This window comes from Apostichopus japonicus, chromosome 15 (assembly GCF_037975245.1).
Source record: "Apostichopus japonicus isolate 1M-3 chromosome 15, ASM3797524v1, whole genome shotgun sequence".
NCBI lineage: Eukaryota > Metazoa > Echinodermata > Holothuroidea > Aspidochirotida > Stichopodidae > Apostichopus > Apostichopus japonicus.
In genome coordinates, this window is record NC_092575.1 from 15,735,163 (window position 1) to 15,752,558 (window position 17,396).

The 17,396-nt window shown below is 36.5% G+C and overlaps 2 protein-coding genes across 6 annotated transcripts; both read left to right on the forward strand.

Moving 5' to 3' along the window:
• The first annotated feature begins 365 nt into the window (after nt 1-365).
• Nucleotides 366-9,274, forward strand: LOC139981464 (C-type lectin domain family 4 member G-like). Of its 2 annotated transcripts, none has more exons than XM_071993870.1 (5): nt 366-590; nt 2,391-2,546; nt 4,188-4,327; nt 5,210-5,343; nt 8,352-9,274. In XM_071993870.1, the coding sequence occupies exons 1-5, from the start codon at nt 527-529 to the stop codon at nt 8,485-8,487; spliced, it is 630 nt and encodes a 209-aa protein (XP_071849971.1). In that variant the 5' UTR covers nt 366-526; the 3' UTR covers nt 8,488-9,274. The 2 variants fall into 2 exon arrangements, with proteins under 2 accessions (XP_071849971.1, XP_071849969.1); XM_071993868.1 differs by lacking the exon at nt 8,352-9,274 and adding an exon at nt 5,984-6,518.
• A 1,080-nt stretch (nt 9,275-10,354) lies between these two features.
• LOC139980493 (uncharacterized) lies at nt 10,355-17,004 on the forward strand. Of its 4 annotated transcripts, none has more exons than XM_071992142.1 (4): nt 10,355-10,634; nt 11,469-12,094; nt 12,684-14,794; nt 15,636-17,004. In XM_071992142.1, the coding sequence occupies exons 2-3, from the start codon at nt 11,536-11,538 to the stop codon at nt 13,127-13,129; spliced, it is 1,005 nt and encodes a 334-aa protein (XP_071848243.1). In that variant the 5' UTR covers nt 10,355-10,634; nt 11,469-11,535; the 3' UTR covers nt 13,130-14,794; nt 15,636-17,004. The 4 variants fall into 4 exon arrangements, with proteins under 4 accessions (XP_071848243.1, XP_071848245.1, XP_071848244.1 ...); XM_071992144.1 differs by having other exon boundaries at nt 15,665-17,004; XM_071992143.1 differs by having other exon boundaries at nt 10,355-10,602.
• The last annotated feature ends 392 nt before the right edge of the window (nt 17,005-17,396 follow it).

The window sequence follows — 17,396 nt, forward strand, 5'->3', positions numbered from 1 at the left end:
CCTCCACCTCCTTCTCCTTCTCATTCTCCTTCTCCTTCTCCTCCTCCTCCTTCTTCTTCTTTTTACAAAATGAATCGATGAAAATCGTTGTTTAATTTGTGAGAATATTTTTATTGTAGCAGTTTATTGACTGTATTTGAATTTATTTTAGTTAAAGAACTAGACATCTGCTATTATGACATGTTTTCATATATTTTGAGTAGATGATCAATAATCAAATAAGTGAACCCAAGCATTAATCGATTTTGTGTATTATATCATGTTTACAATACATTATATACTTCGTGATAACCGAAGGCACATGCAGTGGAAAGGTAATTACTGCTCTTTTCTTTTCCATATAATTTCCATAAATGATGATGTAACTGCTGGATTTAGGTAACATTTATTTTGTTAGTTTATTTATATTCCTTCGTAGGAAGTATATGTCATTTTTATTGCATAGATACATCACGCAATGTATCAATATTTCTGAGAGCGAATTTTAAAATAATATATATCGGATCTGATTCTCTGACTTCCCAAGATGAAAGACGACGGTTTAGGATATTTGTTCATGTTCTTCTTTTGTTTTTTCATCAATTTAAAAGGTAAGTCGTCCTAAAATGAGAATTTAACTTTCAATCTTGGACAAGAAGAAATTAGGTCTATTGTGTATTGGAAAATGAGAAGGGTTCATATAGTAATTCAGACGCTCAATGACTAAATAAACCGAAATTATCAACAGCTTGGGTTTATCAACCAGATATATATATATAAAAACCTGGATTTTCGACCCATAAACTGGATTATCGAATTAGCTTGAAATAACAAGCGATGAACCAGGAATATTTTGGTATATTGGTGGAAAATCTTGGCTAATCGTTGACAAATCTGGTTTAAAAAAAAGGTACCGACTGATTAACCCTGTTGTATCAGGGATAAGGCAGAATTTTATACCGACAAATCCCAATAAATCGCCCAATAACTCAGCTTATCCCTTATAAAATCAGGATTAGGCTTATCGGTAGAAATCCAGCTTTATCATCGATAAATCCAGTGTATCTGTAATAAATCTTGTTTTGTTTTTTTATAATCAGACTTTATTCTCGGTCAATTATCCCTGTCAGTATCGAAAGACAAACACGATGTATTTTATACTTGACCATTTAGAAATTTCTTTAAAGCGGATTTGCCCATGTGTAATCAAAGAGTGATACTCGTCGTATAGGTTAAATTTAGTTCAAGTATCATTTAACGAATATACATCGAGTTTAAATCCCTTAAAGCTGTAGTATAACGAAATATGAAAAATCAAACTATAAAATCAATTCAAGTATGAAATTTTTACAGCTCCAAAGAGATATTTCCTTGTTTTGATTTCAACGACTATACAAATTGAGGTTCAGCCTGTGAGTCTTCTGTTGGTAATTTGTATTCCGAATGATGATATACTGCTCTTGAACTAAGAGTGTGAGAGATAAATTCGTTCTATTTAAAAATTAAGGCATATAAATGAAACCTACAGTGGTGTATACGGAACCTATTAAATAGTGAGGAGAGAGAGAACTGGTATAGGATCTGTAGGGATATTCATAAAAAATATATATTATTAAAAGTATATTGTAGATGCTACGCTGGACCAGATTCAATAACTATACACAAAATATTCTCCGGATTATTTGCTCTTCTAACTTATACGAATTTTAGTCTGTCGCCGAAAACGCTATCCGTGTCAACTTTGAACTTTCGAGAAACAAATCTAATTAGACTTAAACGTAATTAGGAAGTATACATAAAACATTGATCATTCGATTGCCAGGCACTCCGTTTGCTAAACCATGTCACGGATCCGTGGGAATAATTATGCACTATCGTAGAGTGCATTCCTATATGAAAATGTGATGAGGCAGAAACATACTCCTCCCACCCCACACTCCATGTCCCTACGACTATATGGGAATTATCTTCAGTTGCAAAGGTTCGATGCCTCGAAATTTCAACCGGCGGAAAGTTGAAGTTAAAAGGCATCACTAAAGGCTATACACCCCTAAAACCCAAGCCCCATGGGTCTTGGATCAGTTAGGGGCCCCTCTGACATATTATGGAATTGCATATTTAATATAGGTCCTACTGAAGGGGAAAACGATGAAGACATTAAAAGGGGTACGGTGACACAATCGTTCCCACTACCCAATCTAATTCTCGGCGTACTTGGATAAGTGTTGGGAGTCGATGGCACTGGTGCCGTGTATATTTGTCGGGAAGAACTGGCAAATTGAACTCGCTAACGATTTGCTCGGTAAATTGTTCAAGATATACGTGATCAAATACTTCTCCCGGTGTAGCACATCATAATAATTGTAAGATAAAAACCAATTACTGATAACTAGTGCCGTCTTATTTCCTAGTTGTTGGTGGTACATGTGGTTCTATCGCTAACAGAGGCCAGCTTCGTGATGCACTTGACGGAGAAGTCTGCGCGTGCAGATCAATATTCGTGAAAGGCCAAGATATTGAAATATCTGGAAAGGAAACTCAAGCAGAACAACATGGCACATGCAACGGTTTGTTTCATATAAGTACTCAGCATGCAGGGGCGTATCCAGGATTTTCCACTAGGGGAGCGTCAGGCATGAATGATCGCCGTCCTGGAGGATGGGTCTAAGGGGAGGGGTGGACAATTTTTGCTTTCGAAGAAGGGCTGAAATGCAAAATGGTACCATATGTGATCCATTTTTCGACCTTAATAATAAGCAACATTTCCAGTAAATATGGACACAAAATGCACAATTTAGTATGGCTGGCATGTCACTTAGTGTTTATAGTGATAATACAAACACAATTACCATCTATGTTTCTAAAACTATTATGCCGCCGAACTTCGTCAGAACCTTTTTTTGGCAAACAAAAAATAAAGCATACGGTAGGGGGGGGGGGGTTGAGCGATCACCGACATCTCACATAAAGGTCGTCATCAATTTTTTTTTTTTTTGGCTAAACTTTTTTTTTTTTGGTGACGGCCAATAGGGGGGCGCGCGCCTGTTGCGCCCCCCCCCCCCCCCTGGATACGCCCCTGGCATGGTCTGATATGAATCAGTACATGATTTATCATATGTTGTAAAACTTAATTATTTGGAAGCCTTTAATCAGTACTAACAGTAACTATTAATTCGCCATTCATCTCATCCCACATCAACCTTTGCCTTTACCGTAGCCATGTAAAAAGCACACTTAAGCGCACACAAGGTTGTACTGGAACCGTATTGATATACGTATAGCCTGTGCAGGAGAAACTATAGAGCAGTCTCGATGTAGCATATACCTCTTGTAATACCAAAAGTACCATTTTGTTATTGCAAGAGGTATAAGTTACATCGAAACTGCCCTTTGCATACATGTTCCCATCAACACCAGCATCAGACGACTGACCAAAGTACATCTGTGCTTCTATATATAGACTACGTTCCTACACATGCCTATATTAGGACCATGCAATTAAAATGATTAATTAATTAATTTCTTAGAATAAATTAATCAGTCGTATGATGTTGGTGTTGATGGGAACATGCATAGACACTCTTTCCTTTGATAGTTTTCAAACATTATTTTACTTTTTCATTAAAAAACCCTAACTCCTTGCAAATTATTTGACGTAAGAGATCCATTTAGAGCAGGGTTGTCCAACCTTTTGCAGAGGAGGGCCACATGGAATGGTTATGATGAAGGAGGGGCCACATGAACCCTACGCTCGATATTTTGCGCGAAGCCCAAGGCAACAAAATGTAAGCACTGCGCGCGGAGCGCATTGATTTATTTTCCTTCCTGATAAAACAGATAAATAAAGTCCAGCCGGCTCCCCCCTCACCTCCGCTGAGAGAGTGTCACACAAACTGACCTTTACGCAGTTTTTTTTTTGGACCCAGAAGGTTCGAATGATTGATTATATAGCTTCAAATTGTTATCAATAAATCTGCTCACTAAATTTCACACCGTAGTGCATCTCTGGCGGGCCGGACGCAACCCTGCGACGGGCCGGACTGTGGCCCGCGGGCCGTAGGTTGGACAACCCTGATTTAGAGCCTCCTCCTTTGTTGTATGTTATCATGCCATTTTTGCTCTACAAGTATATATTTGGATTAGTAAGTTTATGAAATGTTATGAATGTTTTGATTTTTTAATCATGTCTTTTTTCCCCATTAACGCAGGTTGCAGACCATGGAACACAATCACTGGGTTAAACTATTTATACATGATTACAGAGGATGATGGCGATTTTGATACGCTACGACAAGTTTGTCAAAACTGTGGAGGGGATGTCGCAATCTTCAACACATCTGACACTGCGGTATTAACAACATTTATTTCTTTCGAAATACATGTAGAGAGATTGACGCATAGTCCTACGCACCCTCACCTTTATGCTGACTTGCCTCTATTCAAGTTCACCGTTATGGTCCTCCCTCCAACCTTTAAAGTATTTTTTCCCTTAATTACATATCATGCAAATGAAAATACATTATTCTGTATCATATATGTCCCGTGTTCCAAATAATTGATCCCGGATCAAGTGGTTGTTGCACTCCCTCGATCATCACTGAGCGCACTTGACCGACCTCGTCAAAAATTCAGACAAGGTCACAAGCGTTGATATTTGTTACTCAAAGTATTTTCGAAGAATTTTATGCAGTGTTCGATAATCAGTTACCTATCAAGTAGAATGATTACCCACTATCATGCTATCACAAGATAGATACTTCCCTTTTTCGTAACGGTATACGACTAACATGATACTTTCATGTTAATAATAATAATAATAATAATAATAATAATAATAACAATAATAATAATAATAACAATAATAATAATAATAATTTCTATTAATGCCTATGTTTATATATATATATATATATATATATATATATATATATATATATATATATATATATTTATATATATATATATATATATATATATATATATATATATATATATATATATATATATACTTCTAAGGCATTGATAGAAAGATATTTGCCATACCATACTACAATTAATAGCACTTCTTATGTTATTAGTTCCTTTGGTAGATCGGAAATAGAAAAAAATGTTATGAAGGGAAAAGATGGCCAAAAATATTGAAGTTTTAATTAAAGAGTATGTCACACAGAATTAAGATGTTGCAAGATCACTGCAGGAAACTTATATGTATAAATGTTTCTATTCCCAGAGTGAAATTGAATCGATTATGGGTGAGCTTGGCTTATCCGATGTACTAAGTGTGTGGATTGGAATAAAAAGAAAGACGGGACAGAGGGAGCTCTTTGAATGGTTAGACGGTCGCACTTTCTCGACTGTCGATAGGTGTGTATAGATATATATATATATATATATATATATATATATATATATATATATTTATATATATATATATATATATATATAGATATAGATATATATATATATATATATATATATATATATATATATATCATGATCCTTTTCATGTTTCTTAAATTCAGAATGGGTGAAGCTATATATTTAATCACTTACACCGTTTGCACAATACGTAATTGCCTACCTAGACCAAAATAAGGAAAATTAATTTTCTGCGTGCGAGTGAATAAAAATAAATAAAAAATCTTGCCCGTTCTGGCCACAACGTATCCTGTTCTAATCCGTTCTAGTTGTTAACTTTTCTCAAATTTGATTTTTCTCTCTTAAAGATGTACATAGTTATATAAGTAACCAGTCGACTGCGTCCGAATAATGTTGTGAATCGATTCCTTTAACGTGACCCGAATGATTTTGTTTGAAATTTCATTCGTTTGATCCATGCCATAATGAGCAACATTACACACAACGTAACATCGTCATGAGTGTACGATTATTTGATACACAGTATAGTACTAACACGATTGTAGAGTTCAGCTTCGGTTAATATCTGTTTATCGTAGAACGCATAATCAGGGCGTCCCGACAGCGATTTTTTTTTCCCAAACAGGTTCTCAATTACGGAGTTTTCAGCCAATCAGATTGCTCGTGACGTCAGCATCAAACGCTTGATAGTTCGAAGACATACACTGAGTTACACACTGACACTTAATAAAGTCTTGTTACGCGGTTTCCCTGCAAACGCCCTAACTTTTACTTTTAATGCTTGGATAACATGTTGACCTTACTTATGATACATACGCTGCATTCTATCGGTTTCGTGTTTACGCCATCCAAGATTCGTCAGCCGTTCTATTGAAATCGGAATTCGTTTCGTGGAATGGGTAGGCCTACACCAAAAATCAACTTCACGACGCGAGTTCAGCCTTGAATGAATATACGCAAAACAGTTTAGTGTATAGTCAAGGCTTCATAATTGACGCACCCCCGTAATTGACGCACCTTCAATTATTACTAGCAACGATAGAGCAGGCCACCTAAACTTTTTGCAGTCAAGCAGAATTACATATTTCATGAGTTTGAATCCATTTCAGCTATTTGATGACCAAATTGTGGAATTTTTAAGCTTTTAACACCCTCCCCCCCCCCCCCCCCCCCCCGGTTTTGTACGTTCAGTTTTTGGGCATTTGGAAATATTGCAACCTAAAAATAACCAACATTTCCTCAATATTATGGATAACACTACTCTCTGGGACCTGATCTGTCTAAGCTTAGAGGCTCAAAGTATAGCAAACAGCATCTAAAGTCAATGGATGTATACTAAAGCCTTCACTACGGTTAGCTTATCGACGAATGTGTCAATTAAGGGGTATGAAAGAACTTGACACGGCAGACATTTTGTGGTCAAGTTCTGCTCAAGTGTACGTTGCATATGCACAGAACAATAAATATATTGAGATCATTACATTTCTGAGGAACCACACATATGAAAAACACATACAGTTGAGTGATTTTGATTTTTCCTTGATATAAATCGTTGATCAAATCCTTAAGTGCGTCAATTATGAGCCCACCATGCTACAGTATGATGTATTTCCGTCACTGCACTGTGTACACAATTATAATACATATAGGCCTATATCGCATGTGTTATGTACCCCTGTACGAAACTTTCACTGTGCGATGTTATCGATAAAAGCCTTCACAGAAATCTTCGATCAAAGTAGATCATACAATACTCAAGGGCGGCGGAACCGGGGGGGCACAGGGGGCACGTGCCCCCCCACTTTTCCTCAGGTTAAAAATGTGCCCTTTTTCTACATAAAAATTGAGGTGTCCCAAGTTAGCAATTAGAGGCCAGGGAACCAGAATGAACACTCGGGAAGGGCCGTTTCCGGCCATCTGAGGGGTTCGTAAAACCAAAAAATTTCTAGTACGCTCCGCGCCAACTGATGGTGGCGCTCCGCTCAGATAGTCGTGCATACAACTTTCCAAATCCTGGCTACGCCCCTGACTCTTAATGAATTACTGTTGGTCAAACTCAGAGCTATTTCGAATGGCAAAAATTTGTTAAGATATTAACAAGAAATAAACTCTAATTCGGAAGATTCCTACATTGGCAACTAGCATGATTTCACCTCATTCTGTCTCAAAAGAAAACTTGTTCCTTGTTTCCCAATTTGTTCATTGGATATTGCAGTGCTATATGCATATTTTCCTTGAGGGGGGGGGGGGCTTGATGGAGTGATGTGTATACGCAAATAAGATAATACAATAAGAGTTATAAAGGGTACTTAATATAAGGCTGCATCAGTCGAATCGAATTTCTGCAAAGTGCCCTTTGATGTCGGTGCCCCCCCAGATTAAAAGTGCTTCCGCCGCCCTTGACAATACTAGTGTGCTCATTATGTCTAAACCAATTTCAAACACATCTACATATATTTACGAAAAGCTGCGGGTAAGTTTGAACGGGTATATCTTCGTTGCAACGAATGGATGCAGACATTTTGATAACCTCGAAGTGAAGGGTTTTATTGTTATGACGTAACTTTTCCGACCAATCATGAGCGACTATTTATACACAATTGAGAACCTGTTTGGGAAAAAAAAATTCGCGTCCCGACACCGTTCTAAAGCAAATATAGTAATTCATCGTTTATTTTGTCTCCGCTTTATATATCGTTTTCGCCAGTAAACGAATTTCCAATATTTCATCCATCACTGAACTCTTTTTAGATCTTAAACATGATGCCTCCGAATGCATCGATTCTCGACTAAAATTCTACTTTTCTAGGCGGGGGGGGGGGGGGGGGCTGGGGGAATATGTCCAGATCATTCGCCTTGGAGCCCGATCCAACGATCTCAGAGTCACATAGTCACCTTCCTGTATTTAATCCCCTGCATGCGTTCGTCCTGTTAAAGTTAAATCATGCTATGTAAACAATTCAATCTTATTTACTCTTCTGCTTCATTTTCAGCCTTTGGGATTCAGGCCAACCTAATGATGATGACATGAATCAGGACTGTGTGACGTCATTGATAACTGCATCTTGGCATATACATGATAGAACCTGCGATCAGATCTATTACATGTTGTGTCAAAGAGGGAGATAAGAAAACAATTATCGACGTATGACATAATGTTTCTCAATTTTTCTTTCATTGTGAACAAAATTGATGAGGATTGTTAATCGACTAAATTGGATTTCGATGCTTACATGCCGTGGCAGCTTTTAGTATGGTTAACGAGTCTCTTTTCATTTATTATTTTACGCAAGATTTTACTCCAATAGCTTTCTATAAGGAAGAAAAAAATTATTATAGGTGTAACAGAGGTGGAAGCTTTTCTTTTTGTCTGGGGTAAGACCCACATGGCCACTCACCGCATTGATCTCGGCTTCAGCGACTCCAGATCGAGTCACAGGGCGCGGCCATCCCTGAAAAACAACCATTCATACGCCCTTCCCCTGCTATGAAAGTCTATTTTGATTGGATTCACATAAGAATATTGAAGCAGAGCTTGCAGAAAGAACAAAACAATAAAAAAGATCATATTTACTCAAAATACCAGACATTTCTCTTGGCGTAGCCTACTGCAACACATATATCATATTCTAGAACGAACTAGCTATATCGTACGGCTCTGTAATTTTCGTCGTACAGAGGGCAACACAAATACATGCACGAGCTCGCTTGTGGCAATTAAGGTATAGTCTAGTAAATCTAAATAAGTCTTAATTTAATTCTTGCTAAAGTTAGGCCTGTTTACTGTACTTTACATTTCATCCTATCGTAGGAAGGATTTTTCCCCGTATCGTTATAACTTTAGATTTTAAATTTTGTTTGCATTAGCTTTACATACTAAACACATTATATAGTAAGTTCCATGGAAGAAAATATAAAAAGTGATTACGTCACTAAGTCTTGCTTTTCGTAGTGTTTCGTCATGTTTTCAATGCTGATTTGGGCCCATATTTTCTTGAAACGAGAGGAATCAGTGGCGTGTTAAAAAGGTGAATCGATCCCTCCATTCCTTTCACCCCGCCCACAAACACCGTCCATCGACACTCGGGTGAAAATGGTTCAGCCATGGGATTTTTTACGTTTAGCCTGAGATGAATTCAACCGCGGCTGCTACGGGTGTGTACCCTATTTTCAACCTCCCACCAAAACTTGAGTATTTATTAGCACAAATTTGCCAAAAGAGCAACCTAATTCAAATGCCAAATATGCATCAGATTAGCTTCATATGACGTCTTAATTTCCCATTTTCGTTTCTGCATATCTGAATCAGCTCCAACAACCAAGGGAGGGCCACTGAGTTCATGAAAATCTTTATTCGCTCATGGCCCTTCAATCAAAGATCAGCACATCCCTAAATCAATCGGGGAGTCCGGGTTGGATCCCCCCTCTTACCCCTCCCCAACACAAACTGAAACCATGTTTACCCTCTAGAGGACTGGAGACGTGCGTGATCTGTCTCAAGATGTGTTCTTTTATTTGTAAGTATATCAACAATATTCTCCCCTGTGTCTTTAGTGATATTGTTAATCCCTGTAATTCCGCGTATATTCGTAACAGTACGAGGAATAATACCCATTTTTCTGTTAGCAGACATCAAACGAAACACGGTAAATTACTCTTGAACAATTACTGCTATAAAACCTGGAAAGTGCTTCCAAATGATATAAAAACTGTAAAATCTTATGTAACTTAATAAAACTTAAAGCCCACTTAATTGAAAACTATGCTGACTGAGTATTGATTATCTCATGTTTATATCTCTACTCTTAATTGTTAACTTAATTCTTTCTTTTGTTTTTTTGTTATTTTTTGTCGCTAGCTCGATAAACTACTTTTGTTTTTCTAGTGTCCTGTTTACACTATACCACTTTGTTCTATTGTTCTTATGTATAGACGAAATAAATGAAATGAAATGATCGACTCTCCTATAACTTGACAGAGTTACATCAAATGTGAAAACGCTCTACGGCAGTGTAAACCCTGAATATGCTCTTCGCTGTTCAACTCAAATGAACTCGATGAATGCAACCTAACGAGAGGAGAATGGTTCGCTGGCGATCCCGCCAATGTCTTATCTGTTCATGTGTCACCTGCAGACGGCAGGCAATATTTCGTAAAAAACATTTGTCAGAATCTGAAACACTGATGCCGCATTAATTTCCCTCCTCTCCGTGACCATTGCAAAATCGTACATTCTCGTGCAAAGTATGTAATGCTCAAAGAACTCCATTTATACGGTAATGCTGCGTATGTGCCCAATAGGCCTAGTTCCACGAAATGATTATCAACTTGGACAGTCTACAGATTAGTACAGAATAGTCTACTTTCTAGTTGATATTTGCAGTGATAGTAAAGATTAATGTAACTTACTCCTTAACGTGTTCAACAATAACTAAAATCTAAAGGTATCATGACAGTCAGAGCATTGTATTATTTAAATAACTTAAAAGATAAAGCCTTGACTGTGCATGCATATCACTGCAGTATTACTGTATATATGGTAACCTAGGCGTAAGCCCTAAGCTTAGTATAACTATAAGGCAAATGTTCTGATAAAAAGATGTGGTGATTACGACCCTCTGATTTAATTCTATCAGTCAACTATGTGATTTCTGCTGTTGAGCCACCTATAAATTGTCCCTAGGCCTATAGGAACATTTTGTTATCAGTCCCAGTGATTTGCTGCAAACAAAAGGTATTTTTCCAAAGCTTCTCAAATGGCATTCACATATGTCATTATGTTGCACATATACAAATATTTTTACTTCTCGACATATACTTAATGTAAAGTAACAAATAATTCATACCCATAAACTCCCACACATCAGTTTTTCACTATTCTTTAGCAATCATTTGTGGCATCAGTAACTTTGTTAACTTTGCACAGCACAGTAGACCCTAGGCAGCAGTAACTTAAAACTACTGTATGTCCTAGTGAATGACATTTTTGAGAAGCATTGAGTTTCACAGTACTGTATCTGGTAGCTTCTTAAGCATAGTTAAAACTTAGTGATAAACCTTACCATCTCTCAAGAAACATAATCCGTTTTTGTCCTCTCCTTTTCATTTAGAACCTGTCAAACTTTGACGGTCTATGTCCGAGGTTTTCAGTTGACGTAACAACAGAGTGGGCCTAAAATGGAGGCTGTGTCCAGCATTCCTGGTAACATAAGACTGATGACATTTCTGTCAGTCAGTGGGTGGACAGTTATGAGTATCAGCTTGAGCAATATTAACAAATGGATTTTCCAAAACCATCCTTTCAATTACCCAATTTTCTTGACTTCTCTCCACCTGTTGAGCACTCTCATCTTCTGTTCCACTTTCTTCAAACTAACTGCGATGGGAAGATCAATAAAGGAAAATTTTGACCAGAACCCGATTTCTGGTCAAGTGTCTTGGAATATACTCTTACTTAGCTTTATTTTCAGCATCAGTATAGCTTGTGGCAATATCGCTGTCCAGTTCCTATACATTTCGTTCCTAAAAATGATTTTCGCGATGACCCCATTAGCTACTTTGATACTCTCGAGAGTGTTCCTAAAGCAATCGTCTGAACTGGTGACATATCTCTCCTTGATACCTATATGTGTAGGATGTGTGATGTGCACGGTCGGTGAAATAAATTTTAATTTAATCGGATTCTTGATGGCCTTAGTGGCCACATTATTGAGAGCTGTAAGGAGTGTCCTTCAAGGTAAGTTCACCTTCATTGTGTTCTCAATAAGAGAATATTATTTGGAAACATCTCATTCCATGCTGTACATTACAGGTTTTATCAATACCACATCTCCAATCTTCAATTTTATTGTAATGATCAGGGGCCATACAGAAGTAGACTTCTACAGTCTTTTCTGAGCAAAGGTGTACCCTGACTTATCAACTGAGTACTGCCATTGCTTGGGACCCAATCAGAAATAACAATCATTAAAAAAAATTAGCATACTTTTCTATCAATGGAATAAGTGTTTAGCAAGAGGCCACAATCTCAATTATTATTTTTCACCAAATATTCCCTGCTTTTGATGAGAGACTGTAATGTTAAAGTGGAATTAGCCAAACATTAATGCTCTTCAGGACATCTTCAATAATTTGTGAAGTTATTTTAATGGTAAGGTATCAGGCTAAGTGAGTAGCACCTGATTTAAATATTTCAGAAATATGTAATGAGAATGAGATAATCAATAATGCCATAATGTGTCTACTACATATTAAAGCATTTAAACCTTTCTACATACTACAGAAATCTCCCTAATTTATCAACGTTTTCCCTTTCTTTCTGGCAGGGTTTCTTCTGAAGGAAGAACGGATAGATTCGTTCAGTCTCCTGTATCGAATGTCCGTCCCAAGTTTCATCCAATTACTAGCAGCCGCCGTCATCTTTGAACGTCCCGTTTTCTCCGACAGCTACCTCTTGTCGACTCCATCGCTTTGGATGTTGATAGGTTTGAGCTGCTCGTGTGCTGTCGGTTACAACATCATGGCATTTCTGGTCACCTTCTACACGTCACCAATTACGCTACAGGTACTCGGTAATCTCAGTATGGTGTTGACCGTAGGGCTGTCCTTGCTTCTCTTCAGGAATGAATTGTCCTTAATTAGTATACTTGGCATTGTATCAGTAACAATAGGTTCATGGATTTACCAAAAATCTGATAAGGTCACACAATTGTTAATCTATTTCCAAATCTTGCCAAAGAGAGACCAACATGTAGCAAATCATCATAAGTAAGGATTGCATTTAATGGTTTAAAGTTTTTAGCTCTTCCCCCCCCCCTCCCCCCTGTGTAGGATATCTGTCAATGATGTTCGTTTCATCAATAAAGTGAAGTAGTACGTAGAGGTTTAGTTTCTACCATGAGAAGCAGGGTTGTACTGCCTTGGTAAAGTTTTAACAATATTTACTAATTTATTTCTTCTCTGGTGCAAGAAGACTTGTCCAAAATATGTGCAGTATTTTGAATACATGTTATAACCAAAAAGTAATGTTGTCGCGCCTAAATACTGTACCTTAAGACTATATTGAAAATCTTTAGATAACAGTGTGATGTAGTACTGGTATTGCTTTCATTGAATGAGTTAGTTAATAATTTTGAACTCTATGGAAAATTAACACTCCAGAAATGAATTTGATTGATACCAGTTGTGCTGTCTATTAAGCACTGTAATGTAGGGTCAATGATGGGACCATGCTGGTTGCTGATTTGAAACCTTAAATATAGCAGTTTAGTTAGTGTTGAATGTGATATTCATGTTTTACCCATGAAACCATTCATTTATTTAAAACGATTCCGGCACCACTTTAAAGATTGCATCGTTTACAATAAAATGGTGTAATTGAACGTAACAGTGGAATGTCTATCTGACAAAGATAATATAACAGCAACAGAGCCAAGGTTCCTCTGAATAGCAGTGCCTGAGAAAACATTGATAAAAAGTGAGGAGGACTTTGTGCAAGCTGTGCTGACATTTTTCAACATGTACAGTACCTTGTTTTGAGGGGGTGCTACTTATAGTAGAGGGGGCTAGTCCACTTCCCCCAGGTCTGAAAGAGTGATATGATGATGTATGTTAATAACAGAAATTGTGGAGCATTGCTAATTTATTTTCTTTCATTTTAACTGTTTTCATTTTGGTCACAACTCGTCAGGGTGCCATTCATGACTATAACAAGTGCTTGACATGTTTAGGCAATTTAATTTGTATTCTATTGCCAACAAATATATTTGGTGTTGGGCAAAAGTGGGAAATGTTCATTCCAGGAGGCCACATTTATTATTTATATGCAATTGGATACATGGGCACAAGAGGGACATGGCCTCGTAAGTGTCTTTGAGAATTAGGGATTTTTTTAATTTATCTTTTTTGGTACATCGTATTGTTTTTTAATCTGCAAGCTTTCATTTACTTATCTACTGTTATGCATATTTATTCACATGTACAGTACAAAAACCATGGAAAACCTCACAAGCTGAAATATTTTTGCATTTAAGTATAATGTATTCCTAAAGCTGAAATATTTTTTGCTCAGTAAGTTATGTATTACTAGTTTCCGATGGTGTTCATAAGGAATAACTGGCAAGTAAGTTCCCATCAAAGAAAACTCCCCTTTTTTTTATGTTGCTTAAGTTTGTCACCTTGACACATGGCTCTGTTTCACAAGACGTTTTTATTTTAACCCTCATTTCAAAAGTTCATAGACGATTTTGATGTGTTAATGCATCATACTATAGTATAGCCAAGCTCTTTGTAGACAAATGGTGTTCACTTTGATTTTTTGCTTAACCTGTTGAATTTGGAATTCTTTCTTTTGTTTTATTTATTTTTATTTGTTTGGTTTCATGTATAGTAGTCTTCAAATTTTAAGTGGTTTATTCTTCCTCTTCATTTTACAAAGGCTGAAATGTGTATATCTTCATTACAAAGGCTGAAATGTGTATATCTTCATTACAAAGGCTGAAATGTGTATATCTTCATTACAAAGGCTGAAATGTGCATATCTTCATTACAAAGGCTGAAATGTGCATATCTTCATTACAAAGGCTGAAATGTGCATATCTTCATTACAAAGGCTGAAATGTGCATATCTTCATTACAAAGGCTGAAATGTGCATATCTTCATTACAAAGGCTGAAATGTGCATATCTTCATTACAAAGGCTGAAATGTGCATATCTTCATTACAAAGGCTGAAATGTGCATATCTTCATTACAAAGGCTGAAATGTGCATATCTTCATTACAAAGGCTGAAATGTGCATATCTTCATTACAAAGGCTGAAATGTGCATATCTTCATTACAAAGGCTGAAATGTGCATATCTTCATTACAAAGGCTGAAATGTGCATATCTTCTTTACAAAGGCTGAAATGTGCATATCTTCATTACAAAGGCTGAAATGTGCATATCTTCATTACAAAGGCTGAAATGTGCATATCTTCATTACAAAGGCTGAAATGTGCATATCTTCATTACAAAGGCTGAAATGTGCATATCTTCATTACAAAGGCTGAAATGTGCATATCTTCATTACAAAGGCTGAAATGTGCATATCTTCATTACAAAGGCTGAAATGTGCATATCTTCATTACAAAGGCTGAAATGTGCATATCTTCATTACAAAGGCTGAAATGTGTATATCTTCATTACAAAGGCTGAAATGTGCATATCTTCATTACAAAGGCTGAAATGTGCATATCTTCATTACAAAGGCTGAAATGTGCATATCTTCATTACAAAGGCTGAAATGTGTATATCTTCATTACAAAGGCTGAAATGTGCATATCTTCATTACAACGGGACCAGTGGAAATTTTCACAACGATTAGTGCAATACAAGCTTCAGGGATCTCATACACAGGGGCTTGTCATTTTTCTGTTAACCCTCATTAAATAATATATAAGCAGCTATAAAATATTATTTAACCATTTTCTTCCTCATTGTATTTTTTCTGTTTGCTTTCTTTGCAAGCCGTTTTTCTTAAAAAACGGCTTGTCGTTAAGCAATTTGTGGTGTAGGCTTAAAAAGCTGTATTTATGAATTGAAGTTTTCAGAAACTGTCAGTGTAGTATTCATTCAATGAATGAAGGTTTCAAACCTGCATCACCACAAAGCATGACAAAACTGCAAATTTTAGTTCATTGCATCAAATTTGTGGTGTCGCAAAACTAATTTTTGGGATTAAAACTCACTAAATGAGAATAATTAAAAAGTGTTGTAATGACATTTGATCTGTTTAATAGTTAGATTTGAGGGATTTTTAAATCATAAATAATAAGTGGCTTGATACATAATTTTTAACACTCAATGCAAAGTACAGCCAAGTTTTCATGGTTATGGCCAAAAGTCTGATACAATATGAGCACAATGTAGATGTCCAGATTATCATAAATGATGGATATTGAAATATATACCATGCCCATATAGCTATAGTGAAGCTGAAGTTAATTTGTAAGTATATATATATAATGCTGGGCAAAAGTTGTCCTTGTTGTAAAGTGTTTCAGCCAATAGTTTCAGCCCACTTTAACCTTTAAATACTTTAAATAATAAAATACTTTAAATAACAGCTATAGTGAAGCTGAAGTTAATTTGTAAGTATAAATAAAATGCTGGGCACAAGTTGTCCTTGTCGTAAAGTGTTTCAGCCAATGACTGTAGTATTTTGATGAAGGAGAGTTCATTGTGGTCATCCTTAAGTTTGGCAAGTTGTAAAACTTTTTGAGTTTTGGTGTACAGGTTAAACAAGGTCTATGTTATAAAATGCAATCAGATTCCAGTTCACAATCGTTGTGAACTGCTGTGGTACCAGTGTGATTGTGAACGTTAATCAGACAAGTGGTCCTATTGAAGTTGTCCGGTGGTGGTATAATATTGTAATCCCAGGTGTTGACAAACTCCAGTTCTCACATACCTTCCTCCATATGTTTTAAATGTTTATAATACCGTACGTAAGCTTGGTGGATTTTTACCACAATTATTGATATGCATGCATTATGGTCTCTTGGTCCACTTTCTTAAACTATGAATATATGGTTTAGTTGTTACCAAATACAAGGAAGTGTTGGCCTTATTGTCATCGTATGGAAGAGATTTGCTGTACACCATAACTTTTGTCTTCTTATCTATTCCTTTTTGCTTTCTTTTTTATCAGTTTTTGAAATTTGAGGTGAGATTTATTTGTCCTTATGGATTTTCTTTTTTAGGAATCAAAACTGATTGCAACATTTATATCAATTCCATTCATGCAACATTTATATCAATTCCATTCATCTTGAATATGTATCTGTGACACAGCTTAATATTGACCTCAGATGTCCTAAACAATTCCCTGTTTATACTTTAATCTGTATCTATAGAATAGAATAAAGATAAAACTCGGCGATGAGGTTGGGGCCTTGGGGGGGGGGGGGGGAGTGGAGAAAATTTTATTTAATTTGTGAACCAACTCATATATTTTCTGATCTATGAGGATAAGGTCGAAGTGGTCTAAGATAGATGA